The following is a 12,401-nucleotide window of genomic DNA, read 5'->3' as shown; positions in this document are numbered from 1 at the left end:
CCTGGCTAATTTTTGTATTTTTTGTAGAGACAGGGATTCATCACGTTGCCCAGGCTGGTCTCGAACTCCTGACCATCTAGTGACAAGGGATGGCTTCTTTCTTTGACAAGGGAACTCTTCTAGCGGTGGGAGGTGCAATCCTTGAAGGAGAAGCCAGAGAATAGGTATCCCAGGCTATCTCCTCAGCTGCCTGTTCAAATCTGTGCTGGGTTGGTGGGCTGCCTTGTGTTCTAGCTTGGCTGATAACATCTGGAGAAGAAATATTTGGTGATGTGTGAACACTTTGAAATTGAAATTTTGGTGTTAGTTTCCTAGGGCTGCTATAACAAAGTACCAGAAACCAGGTGGCTTAAAACATAGAAACTTATTGTCCCATAGTTCTGGAGGCTTAGAAGTCCAAAATCAAGGTCATGGCCACTTTCGCTCTGTGTCTGCATCCTCATATGGCGTTCTCCTCTTTATTTGTATCCACATTTCCCTCTGTTATTTTTTATTTATTTATTTATTTTGGAGACAGATTCCCGCTCTGTTGCTCAGGCTGATGTGCAGTGGTGCAATCACGGCTCACCGCGGCCTCCATCTCCCAGGCTCCTCCCCCATCAGCCTCCCAATAGCTGGGACTACAGAAGTGAGCCACTATGCTTGGCCCATTTCCCTCTTATATAGATATCAGTTCTATTGGATTACAGCCCACCCCAGTGACCTCACCTTAACTTGATTACATCTGCAAAGACCCTGTTTCCAAATAAGGTCACATTCACAGCTATAGGACTTCAATCTATATCTTAGGGAGATACAGTTCAACCCTGTTGTAAGTGTCTATGCTGGGTATGGTGGTGTGTACATATAGTCCAGCTATGTAGGAGGCCAAGGCTGGAGGATCACTTGAACCCAGGAGTTTGAAACCAGCCTGGGCAACATAGTGAGACCTCCATCTGAAAAAAAGAAAGACTAAAATGTCCATAAATAAAATGTAGTGGAAATACAGCCATGCTCATTCTATGGATAGCTGTGACAGAGACTATACACAAAACTTAATATATTTACTATCTAGGCCTTTACAGAAAAAGTGTGCCATTCCCTGCCTTAAAGGATGGGGTGGGAGTTCACAGGACAGAGAAGGCCAAGGGCGTCCTAGGCTGACAGGACAGCAAGGGCAACTACAGCGAAGGTCAGCGGTGCAGCTGGTGGACGGTGGTTCTGGAGCTCTGGAAAACAAGGCATCTCCTGAGTTTGAGTTAAAATAGAAAGCATCTTAGGCCGGGCGCGGTGGCTCACGCCTGTAATCCCAGCACTTTGGGACGTCGAGACGTGCGGATCACGAGGTCAGGAGGTCGAGACCATCCTGGCTAACACGGTGAAACCCCGTCTCTACTAAAAAATACAAAAAACTAGCCGGGCGAGGTGGCGGGCACCTGTAGTCCCAGCCACTCAGGAGGCTGAGGCAGGAGAATGGCGTGAACCCGGGAGGCAGAGCTTGCAGTGAGCTGAGATCCGGCCACTCTACTCCAGCCTGGGTGACAGAGCGAGACTCCGTCTCAAAAAAAAAAAAAAAAAAAAGCAAGCATCTTGAGTTGGAGTTGAATACCCTCAGAATCATGACTTCAGCTTTTCTCCCTGGTGGAGAGGACAGTGTGGGAACTGGAACCCTTTCACAGAAGCAGCCCAGGGCATTATCTGGAAGGAGAAGAGGCCTGGGAGGAGCCCAGGATATCTGTGCGGTGACCTCAGCCGGTCCACTGGAGAGAAACTCAAGTCAGGCTGACTGTTTTTCTCTGGGAGAGCCAAGGGAGCCCCAGGGGCACTGTGTTGTTTGCTCCTTTCCTGTCTGATTGCATTTTCTCTGGCTGCCCCAGGGGACCTGTTTCTGAGCCTGATGGTCCACTTCCAGAGACCAGGCCTCTTGCAGCGGGAAATGTTTGGGAAGCCCCTTGTGATGTCTCCTGCCTGCCTGGTGGAGAGACTTCCCTTTTTGGTAGTAGCTGGCCTGTGAGTGGTGAGACCACAAAAGATCAAGGGACCCCCCGGAGGGCTTCCTTTTCCAGTGCGTTTGTCAGTTGGCTGTGCTCAGGGAGGCCTGGAGGACATTACCTGCGTTTGGCAAAAATGACCTCATAGCAACCTTTCTAGGTAGATACGGCAGGGGAAATTATCCCTGCTTGACTGTTGAGAAACTGCAGTTCAAAGAATGTTCGCTGATTTGCTCAAGATGGTATGGCTAGTCCTGCCGAGGCTAGGCGGCATCTCTGCCTTCTGCCATCCTGGCCCACCATTTCCTCCTTTCTTCCACCTGTCTCTTCTAACTCAACCTTTCCCCCTCCTTTTTTTTTTTTTTTCGTCTGAGGCAGAGTCTCACTCTGTTGCCTAGGCTGGAGTGCAGTGTCATGATCACAGTTCAGTGCAGCATTGACCTCCAGGGCTCAAGCAATCCTCCCACCTCAGCCTCCTGAGTAGCTGGGAACACAGAGGCACGCCACCACATCCAGCTAAATTTTGTATTTTTTGTAGAGACAGTGGTCTTGCCATATTACCCAGGCTGGTCTCAAACTCCGGGACTCAAGTGATCCTCCCACCTTGGCCTCCCAAAATGTTGGGATTACAGGCGTGAGCCACCACACTCAGCCCATTTCCCCTCTTTTCTTTTTTTTTTTTGAGATGGAGTCCTGCTCTGTTGCCCAGGCTGGAGTGCAATGGCGTGATCTTGGCTCACTGCAACCTCTGCCTCCTGGGTTCAAGCGTTTCTCCTGCTTAAGCCTCCTGAGTAGCTGGGATTACAGGCGTGCGCCACCATGCCCGGAGAATTTTTGTATATTTTTAGTACAGATGGGGTTTCACCATGTTAGTTGGGCTGGTCTCAAATTCCTGTCTTGGCCTCCCAAAGTTTGGGATTACAGGCATGAGCCACTGCACCTGGACTTCACCTCTTTTAATTTATAAGATGACATAGCAGCATTAAAGATAAACATTTAAACAAAAATCTCTCGGCCAGGCGCGGTGGCTCACACCTGTAATCCCAGCACTTTGGGAGGCCAAGGCAGGTAGATCACGAAGTCAGGAGATCGAGACCATCCTAGCTAACATGTTGAAACCCCGTCTCTACTAAAAAAAATACAAAAAATTAGCTGGGCGTGGTGGTGGACACCTGTAATTCCAGCTACTCGGGAGGCTGAGGCAGGAGAATGGTGTGAACCTGGGAGGCAGAGCTTGCAGTAAGCTGAGACTACACCATTGCACTCCAACCTGGGTGACAGAGCGAGACTCTGTCTCAAAAAAAAAAAAAAAAAAAAAAAGAAAAGAAAAGAAAGAAAAGAAAATCTCTCAAATACCACTGTTTATATAACACATTTCTATATATGCACATGTGTGCTTTAAAAAACAGCTGTAGGCTGGGAGTGGTGGCTCACCCCTGTAATCCCAGCACTTTGGGAGGCTGAGGCGGGTGGATCACCTGAGGTCAGGAGTTTGAGACCAGCCTGGTCAACATGGTTAAACCCTGTCTCTACTAAAAATACAAAATTAGCCAGATGTGGTGGCGCACACCTATAATCCCAGCTACTTGGGAGGCTGAGGCAGGAGAATCGCTTGAACCTGGGAGGTGGGAGTTGCAGTGAGCCGAGATCGAGATAGCGCCATTGCACTCCAGCCTGGGCAACAAGAGTGAAACTCTGTCTCAATAAAAAAAAAAAAAAAAAGAAAATAAAAGAAAAGAAAAGAAAAGAAAAAATAACCCCAGCTGTAGTAAAATTGTAATTTACAATTGTGATAACATTGTATAGCACAAAACACACAAGTATAAGTAACATTTGGGAAATCTGCATTAGATCAGCAGGTTACATCCCTGTCAACATGCTGGTTGTGATATTGTACTATAGTTCTGCAAGATGTTACCATTGGGGAAAACTGGGTAGAGGTGGGATCTCTGTATCATTTCTTTTTTTCTTTTTTTTTTTTTGAGAAGGAGTCTGGCTCTGTCACCAAGCTGGAATGCAGTGGCGCGATCTCGGCTCACTGTAACCTCTGCCTCCCAGGTTCAAGCGATTCTCCTGCCTCAGCATCCCAAGTAGCGGGGACTACAGGCACAGGCCACCATGCCCGGCTAAGTTTTGTATTTTTAGTAGAGATGGAGTTTCACCATGCTGGCCAGGATGGTCTCCATCTCTTGACCTCATGATCTGCCCGCCTCGGACTCCCAAAGTGTTGGGATTACAGGCGTGAGCCACCACGCCCGGCCTATGCTTTCTTATAACTGCATGTGAATCTGCAAGTATCTATATAACATTTTCGATTAAAAGAAAAAGCAATTCTGAAGGAGTTGAGATCCATGAGAATGTACCATTTCATGTTAAACTATTTTTCATTAAGATTACATTATAAACATTTCCCCGTGTTTCTATAGACCTTGCAATAATCACTTACTGGCTACACGGCATTCCATCTAGTGGGTATAAAACCCTTCCCTTAACCATTCCCCCTTGCTAGGTGAGGTTGTTTTCAGTTTTTAGCTCCTGCTATTAATGCCATGATGAACATGATTATGCCTAGGGCACGTTTATTCTTTTGAATTATTTTGTTAAGACATATTCCCAGGGAGTGGGATGCCTGGGTATAAGGTTCTGGACCTTTATGATTGTATTAGGTATTATTAATTTAATATTATGTCTTTATTGTTGCACTTTCTAAGGTACAGATCGGCTGTTCCCCAAGTGAGCAAAAGTTCTCTGGCGCGCCTTTCAGCATTCAGATTTGTGCGGGAGAACCAAGGGGGTCCCCACCTGTTTCCGCCTGCACAGTGTCCGGCCAGAGACTGGAGTGGCAGAATGGCAGGGGCAGTAGAGTGCAGCTAGAGGAGCAGTCAGGGGCGTCACCCTCCCACGGGGCCCGGGCGGGCGTCCGGGGACCTCCTGGGACTCGGTGGCGCGGACGACCTTCTCCCCAGAGAGACAGAGCAGCAGAGGCCCTGAGGGGCCCTGCGGGGCCATGACGGCGCGAGGCTTTCTTGAAAACAGAGCAGCCTCTGCTTACCCTGCAGGCGCTCTGGAGCTGCAGGAGGCCGTTTCCAGAAAGCACCGGATTCGGCCTAAAGCAGTGGTGAGACCGCTGCGTCCCTCTGGCTCCCGGTGGGGAGGCCCTGGGTCCCGGGCCCCAAGGCTTGCGCCTGGGAGGCGCCGCTGGGCAAGTCCGGGGCCCGGGCGTCCCCAGAGCCGTCAGCGGCTCTGCGTCCCAGTCCCGGGCGAGCGTCGCGCAGAGGGCCGGGGACCCAGCGCCAGGGTGGGGAAGGCGCTGCCTCGCCATCTTGCTGGGCCGCGGGCGCCCGGCGCAGGCCATGCCTGTGCAGTGTTCACCTCTTTTGGATTTTATTCTCATGTTTCATTTAATTTAACTCATTTAAAATTTTTTTTATTTTACTTTTTCTTTCATTTTAGTTTTGTTTTAAATTTTATTAATTTATTTCATTAAATTTAAATTTTGTTAATTTAATTTTAATTTTAGGGTTTTTTTTTTTTTTCAGTTTGGATTGCCAGATTAAATGCAGGACGTCCAGTTAAATTCAAATTTCAGATAAGCAACAGATACATTTTTAGTATAAATCTATCCTATTTAGGATGTCCTACTTAGTATCAGAATGTCGCCAGCGTTTTGTCCTGGTTTTTTGTTTGTTTTTTGAGACAAGGCCTTGCTTTGTTGCCCAGGCTGGGGTGCAGTGGCAAAATCATAGTTTACTGCAGCCTCCAACTCCTGGACTCAAGGGATCCTCCTGCCTCAGCCTCCAGAATAGATGTATACCACTACACTCAGCTAGTCTTTGTATTTTTTGTAGAGATGGGTCTCACTATGTTGCCCAAGCTAGTCTCAAACTCCTGGGCTCAAGTGATTCTCCTGCCTTGGTCTCCCAAAGTGCTGGGATTCCAGGTGTGAGCCACCACTCCTGGCCTGGCCTGTATTTTTATTTGCTAAATCTGGCAACCCAATTTGTGGTAGAACCCCTTCTTTGGAGGACATCTGACTCAGAACCCTAATACCTACCCAATGACAGTGGGTGGTCTGTGTGAACTGGGGCCAGGACCAGGGGGTGCAGGAATGTGAGTGTCACCCAGTGTCTCCTAGATTGGCCTGAGGAACCTCCTGAGCAGAACCGACCCACTGAACCTCTCTTAAGCGGCTGAACTCCCCGAGGGCAAGTCAGCAACAGCCTCACCAGGTAGGCTCTGTACATTGGATTATTCCAGCCATGGCTGGCTCCTGTCCTCTCAAAAGTTCCTCAGGGGCTGTGCGTGGTGGCTCATGCCTGTAATTCCAACACTTTGAGAGGCCTCACTTGAGGCCAGGAGTTCAAGACCAGCCTGTCCAACATGGCGAAACCCTGTCTCCACTAAAAATACAAAAAATTAGCCAGGCATGGTGGCACACGCCTTTAATCCCAGCTACTTGGGAGGCTGAGGCACAAGAATGGCTTGAACCTGGGAGGTGGAGCTTGCAGTGAACCAAGAGTGAGGTCACTCTTCTGGCTGTAACGCCCTAAGCATTTAGTCTGGCCACCTCTAACACAGCCACATCACTCTTGCTGGGCCACTGCACTCCAGTCTGGGTGACAGAGCGAGACTGTCTCAAAAAAAAAAAAAAAGTCCCTCAGGCCTATATCCTGTGAGCAAGAAGCTCTGAAGGAGGGGCCCAGGTCTGCCATTGTGGGATGTGGGCAAGTCACTGGCCTCAGTTTCTCCATCTGTGAAATGGGGCTGTTGTTTGGGCTACTGGAGATAAGCTATGTGAAAGTGCCTGGTGAACCTGGAAACCCAGAGACTCTAAAGCATACTTTTTCTTGTCAGCTTTACTGAGGCATAATTCACAAACAGTGACATTCTCCAGTTTTAAGTATGCAACTCAATGCATTTTGACTGATGTTTACAGTTGTATGACCACCACAATTGCATATATATAAATACACACACACACACATATATATGTATGTATGTATTTGAGGTCAACAAACATGTGCTGAGCATCTGCTATATCCTAAGCCCTAGGGTGTGCCAGGTACCCAGCTCACAGAGTTGAAGGCCACAGCCCTTCTTTGAGGAATTCCGGGTCTGGTGGAGAAGCGGACCACGTGTACTTGACCACCACACACCGATGTGAGCAGCGGCTCAGGAAGGAACACGGGGGCCAGCGAGGTATGAGGCCACTCTTCTGGCTGTAACGCCCTAAGCATTTAGTCTGGCCACCTCTAACACAGCCACATCAAGCCCTCAGTCCCACCCTTGCTGGGTCCAGAATACCTGTGCAAAGCCACATCCTTTTTCCTCTTTTATCTGGCAGAGGCTCATTCCTCTCCATGTTTCAACACCCAACCCAGATATTGCCTCCTCTGAGAAGCCACACCGATTTTCCTGGTGATTCTGGGACAGATTTGTGGCTCCTGCTCATTGGGCTTGGGGCCTGCAGGTGCAGGCGGGGGTCCGAGCAGCCTTCCTTCTGGGCCCGTCTGCCCAGCCAGGAGAATCTGTCGGTACTCTCCACTGGAGAGGAACCAGGGCAGGGGGAGAGTGAAGGTGTGCATAGCGGGTGGTGCGACCGACAGGAAGGGGCCCCACCTGCAGATCTTCCCCATCTCGCATGAACCAAGGAGTTATAGTTAGAAGGCACCCATTCAAGTCCTCATTCAGCAAGTGCCACACAGGCTCCTAGCTACCTCCCTGTGCCCAGGAGGGTGGGTAGTGGCGGGTGGTGGGCAGAGTTGGCCCAAACTCTGCTGTCATCTCTGAGGCTTTTCCAGACTCTGGCTCTGTGCCTTGCACTACGTTAACCCATGGGAGCCTGGATTCTGAGACTAAGGTCTTATGGGATGTCATTTGTCCTGGGGCAGAAAGATGGGATGGGAGAGTGGCCGTGGAAACAGAGGATAGTTCTGTTCTCGCTATCCCTCCTGTCAGTTTTGCCTTTTAAGTAAATCTGAAATCCATTTGTTTCTTTTCAGCTAGCAGTGCCACCATTCCAGCTGCATCATGTTGTACCTGGATGGCCACGGATCTCCCCATAACTCACTTATGCCCTTGTGGTCAGTTCAGGCCACTGCAGTCTGCGTGATCTGAAAGCAGTAGCAGCAGCAGCAGCGGCGACTTTTGGTACTATTTCAAAAAGTAAGTGGGGTGCGGTGGCTCAGGTCTGTAATCCCAGCACTTTGGGAGGCCAAGGCAGGAGGATCCCTTGAGCTCAGGAGCCTGAGACCAGCCTGGGCAACATAGCGAGACCTTATCTCTACTGAAAAAAAAACAACGACGACAATTAGCCAGGTGTGGTGATACGGGCCTGTAGTCCCAGCTACTCAGGAGGCTGAGGTGGGAGGATTGCTTGAGTCTGGAAGATTCAGGCTGCAGCGAGCTATAATTGCACCATGGCACTCCAGCTTGGGCAACAGAGTAAGACCCTGTCTCAAAAAGCAAGCAAACAAACAATGATTAAAAAAAAAAAAAAAAAAAACCCTCAAAAGCAATACCTTCTTTTTTTGAGACAGAGTCTTACTCTGCCATTCAGGCTGGAGTGCAGTGGTGCTGTCTTGGCTCTTTGCCACCTCCGACTCCCAGGTTCAAGCAATTCTCCTGCCTCAGCTTCCCGAGTAGCTGGGATTACAGGTACGCATCACCGCACCCAGCTAATTTTTGTATTTTTAGTAGAGACGGGGTTTTGCCATGTTGGCTAGGTTGGTCTTGAAATCCTAACCTCAGGTGATCCACCTGCCTCAGCCTCCCAAAGTTCTGGGATTACAGGCATGAGCCACGCACCTCGCCTCAAAAGCAGTACCTTCTTAGGGCAATAACTCAAATACTAAAATAGGATTTTAGGTAAAAGTCAAAGACAGATTCCCCTTTTCCCTCATCCCCAACCTCTAGACCTGCTTCTCAGAGCAGCTTGTTCATTCTGTAACACTTCCAATTTTTTTCAAAGTCTGTAAGTGATTTTCTACGTGTGTGTATATGTGATTGCACGTATATCGTTCTATAGGTGCGTATGTATGTAACCTTAAAAATCAAATGATCCGGACTTCGGCACTGTGTCTTTTTCACTTGAAAGTGCCTGCTGGGGCTCTGTTCACGTCAACACGCCTGAGGATTGCCGTCCTTGTTTCCCAGGGTTTTGCTCTTACAGATAATGCTGCAGTGAAATCAATCCTTAGACGTGGAATTGAAGGCTTCCAGGGATGCGCACTTAAAATGTTGATAGCTAGCACAAATTGCCTTTCACAGTGGCTCTACTGATTTCCATTTGCATAAATAATCCAATCTTTCTCCTCACTCTTCAAAACGCTTCCCCATCTGATAGGTGAAAAATGGTATCTTACCTTCATTTGTCTTTTAAAAATTAGGAGACCAGGTGCGGTGGCTCACGCCTGTAATCCTAGCACTTTGGGAGGCCGAGGCGGGAGAATCACTTGAGGTCAGGAGTTCGAGACCAGCCTGGTCAACGTGATGAAACTCTATCTCTACTAAAAATACAAAAAAAAAAAAAAAAAAAAAAATTAGCCGGGCATGGTGGTGGGCACCTGTAGTCCCAGCTACTCAGGAGGCTGAGGCAGGAGAATCACTTGAACCCAGGAGGCAGAGGTTGCAGTGAGCCAAGATTGTGCCACTGCACTCCAGGCTGGGTGACAGAGTGAAACTCTGTCTCAAAAAAAAAAAAAGAAAAGAAAAGAAAAAATTATGAGTGAAGTGGAGCATTTGACATATCTCTTATACATGTGAATCTTTTTCTGCTGTGTGTTCTCTTGCTTCTTCTTTCTATTGGGTTCTTTATCTGTGGTCTATTGATTTCTTTTCTTTTCTTGGATGGAGTCTTGCTCTGTCACCCAGGCTGGAGTGCAGTAACGCGATGATCTTGGTTCACCACAACCTCCACCTCCTGAGTTCAAGTAATTCTCCTGCCTCAGCCTTCTGAGTAGCTGGGGTTACAGGCGCCCACCACCATGCCTGGCTAATTTTTGTATTCTTAGTAGAGACGGGGTTTTACCATATTGGCCAGGCTGGTCTCGAACTCCTGAGCTCAAGTGATCCTCCTGCCTTGGCCTCCCTAAATTCTGGGATTATAGGCGTGAGCCACCACACCCGGCCAGTTTATTGATTTCTTTTCTTCTTTTCTTTTTTTTTTAGACGGAGTCTCCCTCTTGTTGACCAGGCTGGAGTGCAGTGGTGGGATCTTGGCTCACTGCAACCTCTGCCTCCTGGGTTCAAGCGATTTTCTTGCCTCAGCCTCCAAAGTAGCTGGGATTACAGACATGAGCCACCATGCCCGGCCTGGTTTTTTTGATTTCTAAGCATTCTTTGTAGTTGAGGAATTCGCACATGGACTCTCATATTGTGGCAAATGTTTCCCCCAACTAATCTGTTGTCTTTATGTATTTTTGTCATAAGGAGTTTTATATCTTTTAGACTCAAATAAGAATAGAGTCATGTTTTGTTCTCAGGCACTGATGATTCCACTTGTACATTTACGTTTTTGGTCTGTATGCAGTTTATTTTGATGTCAAGGAGAAAGGTGTGGATCCACATTTAATTGTTTTCTAGGTGGCCAGTCATTTCCCCAATACTATTTACTGAATAATCCATTTTCCTGACTGGTGTCGTTCTTCCTTTATCATATTCTAAATTTCCACATATACTTGGGTCTATTTCAGTGTCTCTGTTGTGTTCTGTTAATCTTACTGCCTATTCTTGTACATGTGCCAAATTGCTTTATTTCCTCCAGGTTTCTAATGTGTTTTTACTATGCGGTAGGGTTACTTTTTAGAGATTTACTGGCTATCTGCACTTAATGTATTTTCCAGATGAATTTTCGTGTTATTTTATGGGTCTAGTGGGAAGGAAGCATGAAACACATCATTATAAAAGTCATTTAATCATATTGTCATAAGTGCTGCGGAGGGACAGTCCTGGGAATTGGCAAAGGAGACAGCATGGGCCCTAAAATTTGGGTTTTATGTATCTGGCAAATATATAGGTAAATTTAAGGAGTCTTAACATTTCCACAGTACTGACTTTTGTTTAAAACAAAATGTGTCTTTCCATTTATGCAAGTCTTCTTTTATGTCCCTCAGTAAAGTTTACAACTTTTCTTTAGAGATGTTTTACATACTCCTTGATAAATCAATTTCTAAACAGTTTGTTCTTTGTGTCGCTCTTATGAATGGACTCTTTTCTTCCAGTTAGTGTATTTTCTAACTGGTAATGTCGTTACAGGGGACTTTTCTAAAAGGCCAGTCGTGCTCAAAAGTGCTCTGCCTCTTCAGTGGGTTCCTGTTCCTGCAAGGATCTCCCACACTTCCTCACCGGCTGACAAAGTCCTGTGAGGTCTGGCCCACTCCCCTTCTCCCCTTCCTCCTCTGTTCTGTGTGCTCAGGTGCTCACACGGTGCTCTCTGACTGCCGGGTCAGGCTCCTCCGGACCCCTGAGTTCTTCAGGGAAGTGGATCCGGGATTGAGCCGGAGCTCCTGTGTATGCTCCCGTATGACAATGTGATGAGAATCATTCCTGTGGTCGTGTGTTCCATGCTGCCTGTCCACAGCCTGTACTCCAGGAGGGCACAGGGCTCTGCCTGTCTCCTTCCTTCTCTTCCTCTGCCTCTTCCTTCTCTTCTTCTTCTTCTTTCTTCTGTCTTCCTTCTTCTTTCTTTTCTCTTCTTTGATAGGGTCTCGCTTTGTAGCCCAGACTGCAGTGCAGTGGCGCAATCATGGTTTCCTGCAGCTTTGACCTCCTGGGCTCAAGTGATCTCCTGCCCCAGCCTCCCAAGTAGCTGGTAGCATGCATGTGCCACCATGCCTGACTAATTTTTTTTTTTAATTTTTGTAGAGATAGGAGTCTCACTATGTTGCCCAGGCTAGTCTCAAACCCCTGGGCTCAAGGTAATCCTCCTGCTTCAGCACTCCCAAAGGGCTAGGGATTACAGACATGTACCACTGCACCTGGCCTGCCTGTCTTCCTCACTGTCTCCTCAGCTGTTGAGTAAATTCACAGTATTGGGAATGGAAGTGGCATGCCCTGTTTTCTGGCCTGGGGCTTCGTGGCATCCTGGACTTGGGGACAGTGAAAACTCATCTGGCTGGCAGGCTTCTCAGCCAGCTTCCCTCACTCTTGCCAAAAAAGAGACTGAAAGCTGAAAGCCTCAGTGTTTTGTTTTGTTTTCTGTTTTTTTTTTTTTTTTTGAGATGGAGTCTGGCTGTGTCGCCCAGGCTGGAGTGCAGTGGCGCAATCTCGGCTCACTGCAAGCTCCGCCTCCCGGGTTCATGCCATTCTCCCGCCTCAGCCTCCGAGTAGCTGGGACTACAGGCGCCCACCACCACGCCCGGCTAATTTTTTGGATTTTTAGTAGAGAAGGGGTTTCACCGTGTTAGCCAAGATGGTCTCGATCTCCTGACC

The 12,401-nt window shown here is 48.0% G+C and overlaps 1 protein-coding gene across 1 annotated transcript; it reads right to left on the bottom strand.

Moving 5' to 3' along the window:
* On the bottom strand, positions 1 to 5,292 carry LOC111554429. The gene is made up of 2 exons (XM_023229971.1): positions 5,023 to 5,292; positions 1 to 249 (listed from the first exon to the last, which is right to left on the bottom strand). The coding sequence occupies exons 1-2, from the start codon at positions 5,290 to 5,292 to the stop codon at positions 175 to 177; spliced, it is 345 nt and encodes a 114-aa protein (XP_023085739.1). The 3' UTR covers positions 1 to 174.
* Between the last annotated feature and the right edge of the window lie 7,109 nt (positions 5,293 to 12,401).

The sequence above is a fragment of the Piliocolobus tephrosceles genome, chromosome 15 (assembly GCF_002776525.5).
Source record: "Piliocolobus tephrosceles isolate RC106 chromosome 15, ASM277652v3, whole genome shotgun sequence".
Lineage (NCBI taxonomy): Eukaryota > Metazoa > Chordata > Mammalia > Primates > Cercopithecidae > Piliocolobus > Piliocolobus tephrosceles.
The sequence above is the reverse complement of the archived record's forward strand: the minus strand, read 5'-3'. Positions and strand labels throughout refer to the sequence as shown.

What these genes read in the sequence shown, in the direction of transcription:
- LOC111554429 (XM_023229971.1), bottom strand. Translation starts at nt 5,292, where the DNA reads ATGGCGAGGCAGCGCCTTCCCCACCCTGGCGCTGGGTCCCCGGCCCTC. An exon ending in AGCTCCAGAGCGCCTGCAGG is followed by an intron (nt 250 to 5,022) that starts GTAAGCAGAGGC and finishes TTTCTTCTCCAG; the next exon opens with ATGTTATCAGCCAAGCTAGA.